Source organism: Myripristis murdjan, chromosome 4 (genome assembly GCF_902150065.1).
Source record: "Myripristis murdjan chromosome 4, fMyrMur1.1, whole genome shotgun sequence".
Lineage (NCBI taxonomy): Eukaryota > Metazoa > Chordata > Actinopteri > Holocentriformes > Holocentridae > Myripristis > Myripristis murdjan.
In genome coordinates this window covers 20,601,948-20,618,783 of record NC_043983.1, presented here as the reverse complement: position 1 = coordinate 20,618,783, position 16,836 = coordinate 20,601,948, and the positions used below count along the sequence as shown (strand labels likewise).

Sequence of the window (16,836 nt, the reverse complement as noted above, 5' to 3'; positions counted from 1 at the left end):
GCTCAAACGGGGGTGGAGGGGTAACCAAGCATCACCATCTTGCTTTAACTCTATGTAATTTTGGTTTAAATCTGTCAATTTGGATTAACTGAACCAGGATTAGCTTTTAATTGTGCAAAAGAGCTCTGCTTAATTTTCAGTTTTGATTTACTTGGTTTAAACTTTGTTTAACTTGCTTTGCTAAACTCTGATTAGAACTAATCTTAGGTTAAATGAGTCCTTGTTGGTGCACCCCAACCTTAAAGTTTTCAAAGTACAGATGAGATTTAAAATACAGCCGCATTTATTACATTAAAAGAATGGATCTCTTCTTTGATCTCACAGGATCTCGTCAGAAAAGGGATTCCTCACCACTTTCGGGCAATAGTGTGGCAGCTGCTGTGCAATGCTCAGAATATGCCCATCAAAGATCAATACTCAGAGCTCCTGAAGATGACTTCACCCTGCGAGAAGCTGATTCGCAGGGACATAGCGCGCACTTATCCCGAGCATGAATTCTTCAAGGAGAAGGACAGTTTGGGTCAGGAAGTGCTCTTCAATGTCATGAAGGTGAGTCTCTGTCCCTTCTGCATACAGACAATCTTCAACATCTCACTGCTGCTCTTGTAAGTAATAAGCACATATAAATGCTACAGAGAGTGGAATTGCAGTGTAATGGTAGTTTCAGGGAAGTTATATATGCACAGAGAGAGTGGAGTATTACACTGTTTGAATCTAGGGTGAAAAGCCTTGATTCTGCAGTTACACACTGACCCAGCACCCTGAGCTGTGCAGTCTCTCATCTGAGCTCAACTTGTGACCGTCACTGAGACTCATCCAAATCTGTTTCCTGTGGTCTCAGGCCTATTCTCTGGTAGACCGGGAGGTCGGCTATTGTCAAGGAAGTGCATTCATTGTAGGACTACTACTTATGCAGGTAATAATTGCATCTATGCTTTCAACAAATGCACACAAGCAGACAAGGATTTTTTTTTTAACAGCTGCAACAAATTGTTGGGTTTTTGTTGGCTGTTTGTATGGCTGAATGACAAAGAGATTTGGGGTTTGATATCACGTTTTCTCTGTTTTTGTAAGATGCCAGAAGAGGAAGCATTCTGTGTGTTTGTGAAGTTGATGCAAGACTACAGATTACGAGAACTCTTCAAACCTAGTATGGCTGAACTGGGACTCTGCATGTACCAGTTTGAGTGTATGATCCAGGTAGGAACCTTTATACTATGTAGTAACAACACTCAATTTTGGCTGTGTGTAAAAATGTAATGTCATAATGAAGTAGAATGAGGTTAATTTGTAAAAAGATTTTGTGTTTGTTTCCCACAGGAGCATCTCCCGGAGCTGCATATGCATTTCCAGGCCCAGAGCTTTCACACCTCCATGTATGCCTCTTCCTGGTTTCTCACCATCTTCCTCACCTCCTTCCCTCTGCCTGTTGCCACAAGGATCTTTGATATTTTCATGTGTGAGGTCAGTCAAAGGGTGTGCTCAAGAGCTATCACCCTCTCGCCTTTTAATGAGTTCCTGTTTCTATCCTTTCTAACTTATATCTAAAAAAAAGAAAACCCTATAACCTCTTCATACCTCTTATTGTATTTCTTTATGTTGCATTTCTCTCTTGGGCTACAATTTCAGTGTTTGCCTGAGGAGCATAGGGCTCCTAGGAGGGCTTTTCAAAAACAAACAAACAAACAAAACAACAACAAAAAATGAAACATCAACAGTGTCTCATTGAGCATGTTTACATGCACACCATATTCCTGTATTATTCGGAATATCCGCAATATTCTGGTTGCGCACGACTCATGTAAACACGCACCGAACCTGATTAAGGTCATATTCCGGTTGGAGAAAATTCCAAATAAGATCCCTGGCATATGCCTGTTCTAACCAGAATATTGTGCCATGTAAACACCTTAATCGGAAAATGCCCCGTTCCGGAATATTCAGTTACATCTGGGGCGTCTTTGTTGCTATAGTTACTGCAAGCGGGGAGAACGACATGGCAACTAGCAGCAAGTCAGCATTTTTTGAGTGAGGAGGAGACTGCAGTCTGCCTTCAGCTAATGAAAGACTTAAATATCATGGAATATATCGATGGGAGAAAACACAGAAATAGCGACAGGTTCTTCTTCTTCGTCTGTATTTCCGGCAGACCAGACGCCGATACGCGTACTGCTGCCCCCGCAGGTTGAGTGTTGCATTACATAAGAGCGTGGAATACGCTGAAACACGGGAACATGCCAAGTAACATGTAAACGGAATATTCCTGTCGCTGCAGCGCATATAAACACCTTATTCGGAAAAGTACCTTAATAGTGACCCAAATCGGAATGTGGTGTGCATGTAAACGTAGTTAATATCTTTCTCTTTTATTTTAGGCAAACCGCATGCATCTGAAAAAAACAACAGCACACTCCAACAAAAACTTCCTCACTTTCAGTTTCTGTGAGAGATCTGCCTGTCTCACTCTGCTTGTGTGTGTGTGTGTGTGTGAGAGAGAGAGAGAGAGAGAGAGAGAAAGTTGACCGCACTGAATAGTAATTTTTAACTTTCCAAATACAGAGTTATTCAGTAATTCAGTGTTTTCAGACCACTGCCTATGGTAGGGGAAACACTGATATTTGCTCAGTCCAAACAATAGGTAGATGTGAGCACAACTCAAACTTCACAACTGATCTTCCCCAAATGCATGACGAAGCCAGCAGCTTCATACCTACGTAGATGCTGATAATGGCTTAGTGCTTAAATGTGTCTATTTCTACCCATTACCCCGATGCTCTATTAATTGAAAACAAGAAATCTCAAAGACTATATTCCAAAGTTTTTTCTATGTATACAGTTTGCTCTTTCTCTGTCCTTGCACCCTCTACTGTTCTTGTTTGTGTTGCCAGGCATCTAGAAACTGAAGCATATTTTACTGTATATCATTATGGATAAGAGACTCCTCAATGCCTAATGCAAATGCAAAATTTAAATGCGCCTTTTTGGTTAAGTGGAAAAAAACAACTTAAGGAAAGAGTGAAGATTGAGCCATGGCATCTGCATCCTTAATTTGTGTGCCCTTTTACCTAACAAACACATAAAAAATGGAAAAAACTGAAGGTTAGAATTTCTTTAACTGGTTCAGAAATGCCTAAAGGTTAAATACAGTCAAGATTAGGTTAACTATGTCAAGTACCATAAATATGGTCCATTAGCACCACCTGTTGGCAAATAATAATAATAATAATAAATAAATAAAAATTAAATAAGTTCAAACTTCACTGCAGTTAATGAGTTTCTTTATGACTGTTGGAACTGGTCCAGTCACATAGGTGTCACTAAATTTCTCTCATTGCACCGTAGAGCACAATTCACAGGACATTAACCATCATGGAAGTGCATCTCATTATTGATCTCCTCCACCAGGGTCTGGAGATTGTTTTCCGTGTCGGACTGGCCATCCTCCAGATGAACCAAGCAGAACTCATACAACTCGACATGGAGGGAATGTTACAGGTATATAACACCCATTAACACAGCTCAGATTTCTTGTGTAAGATTTGTGCTCCTCCATGTTCATCCTGATTTGGCTTCAAAGGAAGGTTGCTCAGCCACACCCAGTTGATTTATACATGTGCGCTTCCAACTTGCACCTCTGCACATACTGACTTTTGAAGTAGCAGTTTGAGGTCAGTAAAAACACCTGACTACTGCACTGAGTGCATATTTTTGAAAATGACTTGTGTCACTGAGTGTCTGGAATTCATCCTGCCTTAAATTTATTGCTCTGTTCCAGCACTTTCAGAAGGTCATCCCACACCAACTGGACAGCGGGCCAGACAAGGTCATCCAGGCTGCTTATCAAGTTAAATACAATGCCAAAAAGATGAAGAAGTGAGTAGAACTGTCATTCTACCAGTACAGTTTGTTTTGTTTTGTTTTTTAAATCTGAGGCACTCAGAAGATCCACAGCACATGCTGGAAGACCATCAATGCACCATGTTAATGTTTATTACGTTAATCAACATGGTCCATTCTTGTGAATCTTTATTGCTTTATTCAGGGTTCCTCCATAAAGAGCAATTCCTGCTTTTCAGACATAAAATGTGAGCTATGTGATTAATGCAAATCTGTTTAAAGAAAAAAAAAAAACAAAAGAAACATGTAACTAGCACTTTAATTTGCCAAGACACAGACACACAGCTGAAAAAATCCAAGACACGCATTGTAGTTTTTTGGGTGATTTTAGAAAACCCCGCTTATGAAGAAGGTCAGCCTAGCAAACAAACAGGGAGAGGGAGATAAAGAGGGCCAGTGCGGGACAGAGCAAGCCAGTTTGTGTGTAGTATGGAGCTTCCCTGGGGTCAGATGAAAAAATAAAAAGCCATGGTTTAGAAATGTGTGTATTGATCTGTGCCATCAGATTACAAATGGATGCTCATGGATAAACCGTACTGAAGATAATTTGAGGACATCTTATTTATGAAGTGTTTTCATCCCACCAAACTTGGCCTTTACAGAATGTGTGACTTAACATGCTTGACTTTATGGCTAAAGAAGAATTGCTAGCCACAGAAAACACACAGTCATTTAGCTTTATTTCCAGGAATGCATTTGTATTCTAGTATACACTGAGGTCTCCACTCTGTATTTTTTCTTGCTTCATGGTCTGTTGCCAATTGCCTGTTTATGGCTGCTAAATTGTTTTTTTTTTTCCTGCTATGGTCAGTAGTTGAGCTAGTACCACAGCACACACTTGAAGCATTTCATTGTGTCTACAGGAGGTAACATCATGGATGTTCTCATGTTCACTGATGCTTTGTGAAATGTTTTTCAGGTTAGAAAAGGAATACACTACAATTAAAACTAAAGAGATGGAGGAACAGGTGGAGATTAAGGTGAGTATAGATAAATGGAGATATCGAGCATAAGGAAAAAATACATAAATATCCAGAACTATTAATTAGCATACATGTTTGGTTGCATTTCTGTTTTGTGTGATTCTGTGAATCTTTGTTTTGCAGCGGCTGCGAACAGAGAACAGACTCCTAAAGCAGAGGATAGACACGCTAGAGAAAGTGAGTGTAACAGTGGTTTGTTGATGGATGCCATATCATTACCATACGACGCTGATGAACCTTGTACCAATCAGCTGCTGCTAATGGCATTTACACAAAATCATCAACCTTACATTAACCCATCCAGTGTATGCTCATTTGTCTCCCATTGACCCTGGAGTCTTGTGTCTCACTAACTGGGCTGTGTTAACTGAAGCGTGTCCGGTTACATGATAAACTGACTGGTACATCAAGTCTTCTGAAACTAGATGAAGTTACTTCTAAAAGCAGACGCCGCATCTGGGAAGCGAGTTATCTTGGTGTCATGGCGAATGCCTGCATGACTCAAGTAACCTCTGGGCACCACTAACTACAGCCAGACACTGAAACAAGCTTTGTGTTTGGGATGTGAAAGTAACTGCTTGATGCTGTTTGAGATGATACAGAGCACTGCATGCTAAGGTGCACTGGTTGTATCATTCTGCACCTTTTTGTGTGGCTGGATGAAATGGGCACTGGGCACTGCCACTGGCTGGTAGAAGCACCGTGCATGAGATCTCTGTCTTGAATAGCAAGGGTGTCCCGCTGCAAAGCCGTTGCCCGCAATCACGAACACTCTGGTCTCTACAGGCCTGTTAGTTTAAACCATTTCAAGGCTGCTGCTCTCTGGACTCTTGACACGTCTATTCGCCACTTTCCTCCAGTGCCTTTTTTATTGTACACTAACTGAAGTTGTTCAAAAGCTTGGATAAACAACACTAAAAGCCCGGAGCCTCTGTTCAGTTAAAACAAACGTCTCCTAAATGCTGTTATTGTGCTGTTGTCACACCATACCTTCCTCTTCATTCTCTTCACTGTTGCTGTCCTTTTACCTTTCCCGTGTTGTTTACCACCTAATTTTCACTTTGTCACGAGCTTATTCACACTTTTTTTCACCGCACCTGAACGCAGTGTTCCTTTTCTACCCCAAAATATAAAGAAGTTACATCATTTTAAAGATCTAAAAAAGTTCTGCCACAGTATTTCTTTAAAATGGGAGGGAAAACGAACATTGTGTTTCTTCTCTAAAACAATCAATTGTTCTTTTGTATGTTTAAAAACTGTCCTCTGGATTGTCTCTCTCTTTGCTGTCTCTTGTTTATATTTCTGTTTTGTAGGAAAGTGCTTCCTTGGCAGATAGATTGATACAGGTATATTCCTTATTCTCTTTGCTCTTATCACCCATCTGGCACCTTTCTCCTTCTGGCTATAATCTCTGTCTCTCTTTAGCATTGCATGCTTATGATTAGCATAATGAAAAATATGGAGTAGAGATTGACTCCAATTATAGCATTAAATAACAAACCAGTTCACACCAGTACAATCCCAGTATTGAATAATGCATGTAATCCCGACAGTATGGCATTCACAAGCCACAATTAAATCCTGCTACAGAAAGCTAAGGAATTAAATCATAAAATACAACCTGCTAGAGTTAAACAACAGCATGTACTGATAAAAAGAAAATCCCCTTTTCCTTTTGACTTCCCACCCTCTCCGCCCCTCCGTTTCACTTTTTCTTCTCGTGCTCACTCTACCCCTCCTCGGTTGGTTATGTCCCAAGGGACAAGTCACTCGCGCCCAGGAGGCAGAGGAGAACTACCTGGTCAAGCGGGAGCTGGCCACAGTCAAACAGCAGAGCGAGGAGGCCAGTGCTCAGCTCGAGCAGGCCCAGAAAACCATCAGGCAGCTCCAGCAGCAGCAGCAGCCACAAGCGGTAAGGAGGGCAACAGCGTCCCCAACCGGCAGGTTGCAAACCTCCATATGCAAGGCTAACCCTCCAGTCACAACCGAAACTCCAAAGGCTCCATGACGGCTGTCCTGTCATTTCAGCGGGAGTGTTTTCCAGATAATGTGTTTTGTTGTGCAGTGCTGAAACTTCAGGCTGACCATTATCTCATTGTGTCCAAAAAGTGGTTGACATTTTTGTTTTTATTTAGGAGTTTCGGTGGCATGGATCTCCACCCACCCACCCCGCTGCCATATGTTGCCTAGCAACAAAGTCCCAGCCATGGCAGAGCTGGATTCTCACTTTGCACACACTGTGCCTAATGATCTCTTTTGGCATGCATGAATTCAAATTGGGACATGGAAAACGACACAGTTCAGCCGCTATTTACAGTCTCCTGCATTCTCAGAAATGTGTTCATAAATTTGTGAGCAGGAGTCTCAGAGGCTGGTAGGTTTCACACATGGCACACAGTTTGCAGCCAGCAGGATCCTCTCTGTGCATATCTATTGACCGAGCAGACACAGAATGTCCTTAATTATTGATGGTCTGATGTGAGATGATAATGTGTGCAGGCATTACCATGTTTTACATAATTTGCTGTCTTGCTGCACAATGAGCAGTCATGAAATATTTATCTGAAAGTGGATAGCAAATTTGTTTGTGTCAGCTGAAATCAAGGTTGACTTCTCCGTGTTTGCGTGTGGATGTTTTCTCAGCAAATTATAAGTAGCATAAGCTGAGAACATTTAATCAGATCTCACTGCAGGTATAATTTCTTTAGACTTTACAGAACTTAAGGCAGAATATCTTGTCTTTGATTAAATACCACCCCTGAAGACACAGTAGATATTTTCACTTGCCCCTCTGTTTTGCTGTCTGAGCTCACTCCATGTCCTTTTCACTGTAGAAGGGAAACCCACGCTACTCTGAGGAGTCCATCCTGCAGTTAGAGAGAGAGCTAGTGCAGGCCAGGCTCAAGGAGGCAGAGTCTCAGTGTGCACTCAAAGACATGCAGGACAAGATCCTGGAGATGGAAAAGGTATGTTACCTATAAATATGGACTTATGTTCTAGCTCTAATTCCATACTGAATGTATGCACCCTCCTGTAACTATGATGGTGTCTGTCCCGTAGAGAAACACATCGTTACCAGATGACAACAATGTTGTCCGTCTTCAAGAGGAGTTGATAGGGGTAAAGCTGAGAGAGGCAGAGGCGCTGACCGGCCTGAAGGAGCTGAGACAGCAGGTCCGAGACCTTGAGGAGCACTGGCAGGTGAGCACCAGCACATCAACACACAGGAAAATCTGAAGAGCAAAAAACAAAAGGGGAGACTCCTCTACAAAGAAAGGCAAAATGGGTCTAGAATGCAAATAAGCATAAATTGTGCAAATCAGCTTAAACCATTCAAGTGATTCAGTGCAAAATTCAAAAGAACTGTGAAACTGACCCCTCATCTTAAAAAAAAGGAAAAGAGAAATACAACACACTTATTTCAGTAGATTTATTGCAATAATCTATAACTGAATGGTTAATCGACTGACTCTACCACCTGTCCTTTAGCGTCACTTGGCACGAACTGCGGGACGCTGGAAGGACAGTCCTAGGAAGAATGCCGTCAGCGAGCTGCAGGATGAACTGATGAGTGTGAGGTTGCGTGAGGCTGAAGCCCAGGCCGAACTCCGAGAAACACGTCAGAGGATGCTGGAGCTGGAGACACAGGTCAGAGGTCTTACCAAGTCTATAGCGATATTAACCTGATCACTCTGATTTCTTCTTTTTAAACTTAATTTTCTCACAAAAATAATGAAAAAGAGTGAACACAATATGGGCGCCATTAAGTAAAGTATGTCTGATGGGTCTAACATTAGTAAACTGGAGAAGAACTGCAATTTCTAATTGCACTGTCAGACAGCAGCCATCAGAGGGCAGTAGTCATCTATTTCCAATAACTCGGAAACCTTTTGAGTGACAAGCATGCCGACACTAGTGACACCCTGTGCTTGCAGTTCAGAGAAATTTCATCATTGTAGAAAGTGAAAATAATTAAATCTTTTAAAAATGTTTAATGCCCTCACAGAATCAGATTCATAGCAACCAGCTGCGACGGGCGGAGCAGGATGGGCGATGTCTCCAGGAACGTGTGCAAATGCTGACAACACAAAATAAAGATCTACATGGGCAACTGCAAGAGATCAAGAGGAAGCAAGCTGAGATTGAGTGCAAGGTACAATTCTGCCCCTGCTGCACAACATCTAGTGCTGGTTGGCGGTGTAACAAACAGCTTCAGCTCTTTTTTTGATGTAGTTGGCTTGGCATAGCACATGTTTTTCTCTGTAAGTAAATAAAACACACAGGAACTTAGAATTTTACAGCTTGCATTAAAGTGTAAATGATATAAAATTGCATTAATTTTGTCACTGATTTAGAAACTAGCCCCAGGTGTGTCATTTTTTTTTCTCCTAATCTAATTCAGTTTGACATGCATCTATCACTTGTTTGATGTCTTGCTAAAAAATCTGTTTTGTCTGGTCTGTTACCTCCTGATAAGATCAATATCCAGATCCAGAAAAAGGAAGCAGCTTGTTCTGCCTTTGGTTTCTACAGTTAGTGATTGCATCTCAGTGCTGATGGGTCTGCTGATGGTGTTAAACTGCTCTCAGCAGTTCAGCAACACTTTCAAGAATTTGCTCTTGCAAGAGGCACAAACACTAACAGCTCAGTACACTTGTTTTTAGGACACTAATGTCACAGTAATTTACATGTTGTTTTTATATTGTCGATTCAGTACCTCAGATCTCTCAGATGGTCCAAATTAACATTGAAACTGTTTGTTTCTGAATTGCCTAAGAATTGTTGGCTTGTCTGTTTTTTGCAGAGTAAGGAGGAGGTGATGGCAGTAAGGCTGCGTGAAGCTGACAATATCGCTGCAATGGCTGAACTCCAGCAGCAGATTTCTGAGCTTGAGATCCAGGTACAGTCCAGTGACTCCATCACACAGTGTCCTATTTTTCAGGAGCATCACGCTGGCCCCTCTGCATGTGTCATATCTTACATTTCCATTACTGTCTTATAAACTATATTAAGCATTTGTAAACTTCGACAAACGTAGATTTTTGGCTTTCTTTGAACCTCATACAGGAACATACACAGCGATGAGGCTATATCTATTTTGGTGTCTTTAGGAAGAAGGAGGAGTTGGTAAGCCACCCTGCAGTAGAGGTGCAAGGTGAACTGAAAAACGTCTTTGTAGTCGTGCTACAGAGGTATGAGGTCATGCCCTGTGGTAGCACAGAGGACATCTTAGAATGGCGGGCCCCCTGTTTTTTGAAATACTTACTGGCCATAGTAAGAATATACAATATACAATATTTTTAGCCCACACAGTTTTCATTTGTATTGGATAAAATTAGACCCTCATTTCAGTCAGCAATTTAATTGAAATTACATACACATTTAACAAAACATACTCATGACAATGTAAATTCTGGAGCCACTCCACCATAGCAACTTACATAATTTCTGCATGCAGTTGAATGGAGCTCTTATTATTCTATGGCCTGTTTGCATTTCATTTCAGATGCATGAATTGGCTAGAAATGAGACAGAAATGGCAGAAGTCAGTAAAATGTTATATGACTGGCATTGACTTGGCAGTGATGTAATTGGTTAGGACAAACAGGACAAACTTTCCCAGACTTAAATTAGTGCAATCCATAAATTCCCAAAGGTGGAAAGCACTGTCTTTGGTGCCAGGCTCGCTGCACCAGTCCCACAATAATTCACTTAACTGAATGTGTGTGACAGGGAAAAACTGGTTGTAATTTTATTGCAAAGCTGAAAAATTAATTTGTATTGGATAAAAAATGACCCTAGTTTCAGTCAGCAATTTCACTGAAACTGCTTACACACTTAGCAAAACATACCCAGCATATTGAGCAGTCTCAAGTGAAGAAACCACTATTTATACCACAGTAAATATAACGCGCTTCACAGTGAGGGTGACTGAAACAAATACAGGCCTAGGCCTACAGCACCAAATCTGAAACACGAGTGACAGCCAAAACGGCAAAAACAAGCATAAATTATAGCTGCTGTGCAGCAATGGTCGGGACCGGGCAATTTTGGGCAATTCTGAGCAACAAGTGAAGAATAGGAAGATGAAAAGAAAGGTGGCATTCTAATGTGCACTTTGCATCAGTTGAGGTTTGAACTCACAATTTCTAGCATGAAGGACAATGCTCTATCTCACTGAGCTAATTGGCAAGTGTCAGTTCATGTGAGGCTCCACAAATTGACTAAGCCAGTCACATGATAGCAGCCACCTATGCACGGAAAGGCAGATTTCAAACCACTGTTAAAAAAAAAAAAAAAAAAAAAAAAAAAAATTAACCATCAAGACAAAAATCAGACAATGATGATCCGGCATGGGACTGACAGCAGCCATCCATGCATGGAAAGGCAGATTTTAAACAGCTGTCAAAAATTCAGTTATTAAGACAAAAATCTGAAAATAAACATGTTGCATCTAGACAGCATGGAGATGTTGATCATTTGTTTTTAACAATGATTGATTTGCTCCATAAGTGAAAAACAGATGTTTAAAAATGCCATTCTTGCATTGACTCCAATTGTTTACATGAGAGCAAAATTCAAAATGCTGTCAAAAATTGAGTTTTTGAGATGCAATTCTGAAATTTGCCACACATCATCTACCATGACTCCAAAATTTTGTCATTTTTTTTCATGAACATTGAAGATTTATTTACCAAGAATTTGCAAGTGTATGCTTACAGTACCGTTTACAGTCAAACATTTTGATGCACTGTATGCTCAATTTTTGATAAATCAAAAACCTGTGTGGATCGTTTGTGTAGGACTGTGTGAAGATGCTCTGTAGCAAGTTTGGTGACATTTGAGCAAAAATTGTGGGAGGAGATAGGTTTAATAAGTTTTACAGTTTTTGAAAAAAATAGAGTGATGGATTTCATAATTTGCAATAGGTTTAAGTGCACAAACATTTCAGTATTGGGGCTACATTTTGGTGAAAGTTGCAAAGCTGTAGCGCATATGGTTGACTTGTTATGAATTTTCAAAGTTTTGAAATTTAGAAGCTTGCTATAGCGCCACCATCGGGACTATTAGCTCATGTTTGCATCTGAGGTAATCTGGCATGGGACTCGACCTTTGTGCAAAATTTGGTGATTTTTCGCGCATGGGAAGTAGGACTTCCTCGAAAGAAAGAAAGAAAGAAAGAAGAACACAGGAATAATGACAACACTGGATTGAATACACAAAGGCACATTATGCAAGTAAAGAGTCCAGGGCTTCTGTCCAAGTCTGTTGCATCTTGGGAGTCAGGACCACTGGTTTGAAGATATATAACTTCACTCATGCTTCTTTTATTAATAATAGTTTATTCACAAGTAGCTGTGATACTGATTATGGTTATGTCTCTGCATAAGTGAAGAAGGGAGCACTTTGTCAAAAATGACAAGTGAAGAAACTTTTTTTCCCCTAGTATATAAAGAGAATATATTAACATAATTACTATCCTTTCGAATGTTTAGTTTTAAATTCCTCTTTCTTCACCTCAGTTTTGTGCAGATTGGATATGCAGTATTTATGCCTACGCTTAGTCAATAGTCATCTTAATGACTTCTGTTTACAGTCACAAATGAGTAAGTGTCTGACACTGTGTCTGATTTGGATAGACGAATACACTTCTGACAACCATTGAAACATGAAACATTTTTATGTGTGTGTGTACACACACACACACACACACACACACACGCACATGTGTGTATATATATATATATATATATGTGTATGTGTATATATATATAGATATAGATATAGATATATGTATATGTATGTATATATGTGTGTATATATATATATATATATATATATATATACATATATATACGTGTGTGTGTGTGTGTGTGTGTGTGTGTGTGTGTGTGTGTGTGTGTGTGTGGGTAAACTGTAAGCTAATCACCTATCTACTGGTTAAATGGAGTGTTATGGTGGTTAAAAAAATTCTGGCTACCAAATTTATTAAGTAACAGACCATACTGTTGGATATAATTCTGATTTGCAGCCTTAGGGTCATGTAAGTAGGCTGTTCAAACGATTGTAAATATATTTATTAGATGGTACTGTTTCAGGTTGTTTGAAGTCTTTGCTGTATGTCGAGACTATTTATAAGAATGACACCTACAACAAAAACTCCCCTTCTTTCCCTACACAGGCACACGCAATCACACAGTGTGGTCTGAGGTTTTGTTACTAGGTGATAGAGCAAAACATTAAACACCAAAAAGTTACCACTAACGCCCTCATACGTTTTAGATTTGAGCAATAAACCCTCTTTTGAATGTGTCGATACTATCAACATATGCCTTGCATACTATTTTCCTTGATTTGATGTAATTAGAAAAATTGGCTGCTCTATTTGGAGATCTTATAATGTTAGTTGCTAGTTTGTGACTTATTTTCTTCCTTTTTTTAACCTCCTTCATGGGCAGTGTATCGTAACCAATTTCTGTTTGAGCACTTGCTTAAATCACTGTGCCAGTGTTGATTTCTTGGTCTGTGGTTTGGTAAGCTGCTGTGTAGGTTGTGGGTGAAAACCCAGCTTTAACACGAAGAAAATTTTTTCATCTTTTCCTTGGCAGAAAAAAAAAAAAAAACACTGTGCTCTCTTCGCCAGCAATGATAAAAACCTTTGGCGATGACAGTTTACAACTTGTTTTACTGTGAGAGAGGTCACTGTTTGATATGTCTGTAGTGTTGCAATAATAATGCAAATAATTATGCAAAGACTTTGTGAACCTCAATGATTCTGAGAACTAATTTGACATTGATAAGGACACTGTCTGTGAAACTCTATGCCGAGGAAGATGTTTTTGTTAAGACTTTTGAGTGTCACAGTTGCAAAACTAGACGAATGCATGGCTTGTGTTAGCGCCACAGCTCCACTATAACTGCTTCTAGATGAGAAACCACTTCCTATCAGGCAGAGAAACTCTACTAAAGGTGACATGCATGGTTTAGTTTGAGGTTTCCATGACAAGCTCAGAGATTTATGCTAAAGGTTTTAGCCTGTAAAGGATATTTGTAATTTTTCTTTGCCCAGATGCTGTGTTTGTCACCTTATGAGAAAAGGAACGAGTACCAGTAGTCTCAGTCAGCTTAGAAACACGTTAACATTAAATGTGTTGGGATGTCTGTTGTTGCTCTGTCAAGGAAAATCTTATGACAAGTAGCTGATGAAAAGACTAAAACTGGAAATGTGAAGGTATCTCATTGATATGCAGCATGTTTACCAAATCATATCATAGTGGTCATCAAGAGGAAGGGATGAGGCATTGTAGTGTGTTCATGCATCACAATATAACTCTTCTTCATGGTTTAGGGCACGTAAAAAATATTTTTTTCACAAATTGTTTTTGTTTTTATGTATCTAATTGATGACATTCAAGGTTATAGTGAAATTTCAACTTTAACTTAGAATTTTAACACTGTAGCTGCAAACTTTCACACATCTCCCATCATACCATTTCCGTTTTCAAAACGACAACAACAAAAAAAAATCCACATCATGTTCACAAATTCTCCAAGGGACTATACAGAAGCTTTACTTGGTTTTAAACGCCTTTTCTTAAAATAGGAACAAAGGTATTAATGTAGTCAGTGTGAATGTCCTAAGAGCTAAACGAGGTGAAGCATCAAATTACTTTGAAGTTCTATGCATTTCATGGGAACTCCTCACACTCCTACTAGTGTGATTGTGACTTTTCTCAGTTACTCAGGATGTGATGATAAAGTTTATTTTAATGAAATAAAGTCTTACCAGATTGATTCAGTGTACCTGTATAATAAACATTTTTAAACAGCCCAACTTTGGACACAGTTTTTTGTGATATTTTTGTCTGTCGTATGCTATGTAGTTTACTTTTTCACAGATATCCCTTATTCTCCTTCCCGCTGTCATTCTAGACTATTTTGATTAGCTGAAGGACAACAGACACTGTGGTAGTTGAGGGTGCAGGAAGGCGTGGAGCCCACTACTCTGAGACGTTTGACATCCCTGGCCACAGCTTGACACCTGGTGATTCACGAAGCTGAACACAAGGAAGTCCTATTAACTGCCTACCCCTTATCGTTACAGTGTTTTGGAGGGAGGAAACCTCAAAAACAACAGATTCTTGGAATAACCGTGCTTGTTTAATTCTCTCTCCTCATTGAAAAAAAAAAAAAAAACTATTGGGACCCAACACTCTCAACCCCACCTCACCACAGGAATCAAAAAGTTTATCTGTATTTTGGGGTGTTGGTCAGGCACAGAAGGCAATCTCACCTCTCTGCCTCAACACCCCACCCGTTAACAGTGTATGCATTTTTTGCTTCTCTGCTCTCTTGCTTTGGCTGTGGTTTACTTTAACTTCACTGGTCTCAGTGTGTAACTGGCGGGTTCAAGGGTGTGATTTGAGGTTTGAAATAGAGTACGTGTTTGTCTGCTATGCCTGCAGATGTCTTCACTGAGGAAGGTAAACATCACATGGCCTGTTTTTTACTGTTGAATGTAGCAAGCAGTCTCATCCCTAGGGCCCCAGGAGGAAATCAAGCACAAATGACACTATTTTGTGTTTCCCCTGACATCTGTGACAGCAGCACTATAGGAGCCTTAATATTAAAGCATTATGTGATTCTGTTTTCCTAGCTATATTGCTCTGCTATTTGCTGATATTTTCTCCTACCGTGTTTAACCACAAAAGTAAATATCAGTGGGTATTTACAAAGACATTTAGTTAAACTTGCTTGGATGTTGACATGTAATACAGATCACATGGTATTGGCTACTACTCTTAATACCTAAAATATATACCGCTCTGTGCATGAGCAGACATTGTCTAAATATCCCAACAATGAAATGAAATCTCAACATTTCCTCATGAGCTTGTCAGTTTTGTTAAATCCGCTTGTATCATGAAGTGCTGTTGTCTTTTTTTTTTTTTATCTTGAGTGATATGATGCATGATCCACTTCTGCATGATGTTTATTTTTACAACAGAAAGAAGAAGGGAAGGTCCAAGGCCAGCTGAACCATACAGATTCAAGCCAGTACATTCGCGACCTGAAAGACCAGATAGCAGAGCTCAAACATGAGGTGAGGCCACCAGCACAAACACTGAATGAGTCAGTTATCAGTCTGTCTCCTGTCTTCTAGTGAATGGAGCTTCAACTACACAATATTTTGCAAGCATCTTTGTGGAGGATCAGATTTTTTTTTTTTTTTGAATTCATTTGATCTTTGATTTTGCCTTTTTCGAATGTTACGCTACTTTCTTCACATCGTGGTTGACTTTGAGGGCAACACAAAGATTACTAGAAGTGTTAACTACACCCATCGACTTCCTGTGCGGAGTTGCCAACACACACCCCTTGAAATATCTTCACTAACAAAACCCACTAATCTGTATAAACGCCAATTTTACAGTGGATACCTCAGTGCAGAGCCAAGCTCAGAACCGAAATCTTGACTATTTTGTCTGATTTGATATGAAAAGTGAGAATTTGTTGGTTAATGGATATCGAGTTAAAATGCTGTTATTGGTTGGGATCAGTTGAGTTAACAGACTTAAAGCAACCTTTAATAACATTACTGCCCCATACCTAGCAATTCTGAAAATAAGAAATCGTTAATGACAACAATATTAAGCCTTTTTTCTTCTTTTTGTAGAGACATTCACGTAATTTTTTTTCAGTCCCATCTGCCTTGTTTGTGATACATGTACAGTCCCTTGTTGTGGGTTGAACCTCTGCTCAGGTCCTTAACTTGGTTTCCTCTCACTGTGCGACATGTTGATGAAATCAGACTTAAAAGAATAGTTCAGCCAAGTTTCCAGCACACTGCAACAGTGAGAGGAAGATGGACCATTACATCATGACCTACCAAATAGCTAGTGGAATAATATCAAATTTTTCAAAATGGCTGAACTATCCCTTTAACACTTGAGAG

The 16,836-nt window shown here is 39.8% G+C and overlaps 1 protein-coding gene across 9 annotated transcripts in view; it reads left to right on the top strand.

Moving 5' to 3' along the window:
* Positions 1–16,836, top strand: part of evi5b (ecotropic viral integration site 5b) — a 41,246-nt gene that overhangs the window by 20,638 nt on the left and 3,772 nt on the right. For 6 of the 9 annotated variants that reach the window (XM_030048920.1, XM_030048914.1, XM_030048915.1 and 3 more), the window contains 17 exons: positions 325–549; positions 842–916; positions 1,075–1,200; positions 1,321–1,464; positions 3,406–3,495; positions 3,776–3,873; positions 4,817–4,877; positions 5,004–5,057; positions 6,194–6,226; positions 6,640–6,792; positions 7,715–7,846; positions 7,941–8,081; positions 8,370–8,528; positions 8,887–9,033; positions 9,685–9,780; positions 15,347–15,364; positions 15,889–15,984. In XM_030048920.1, coding sequence (XP_029904780.1) covers positions 325–549; positions 842–916; positions 1,075–1,200; positions 1,321–1,464; positions 3,406–3,495; positions 3,776–3,873; positions 4,817–4,877; positions 5,004–5,057; positions 6,194–6,226; positions 6,640–6,792; positions 7,715–7,846; positions 7,941–8,081; positions 8,370–8,528; positions 8,887–9,033; positions 9,685–9,780; positions 15,347–15,364; positions 15,889–15,984 — 1,848 coding nt within the window. The remainder of the gene's footprint in view (positions 1–324; positions 550–841; positions 917–1,074; positions 1,201–1,320; positions 1,465–3,405; positions 3,496–3,775; positions 3,874–4,816; positions 4,878–5,003; positions 5,058–6,193; positions 6,227–6,639; positions 6,793–7,714; positions 7,847–7,940; positions 8,082–8,369; positions 8,529–8,886; positions 9,034–9,684; positions 9,781–15,346; positions 15,365–15,888; positions 15,985–16,836) is intronic. The other 3 variants (XM_030048921.1, XM_030048923.1, XM_030048918.1) reach the window with 3 other exon arrangements.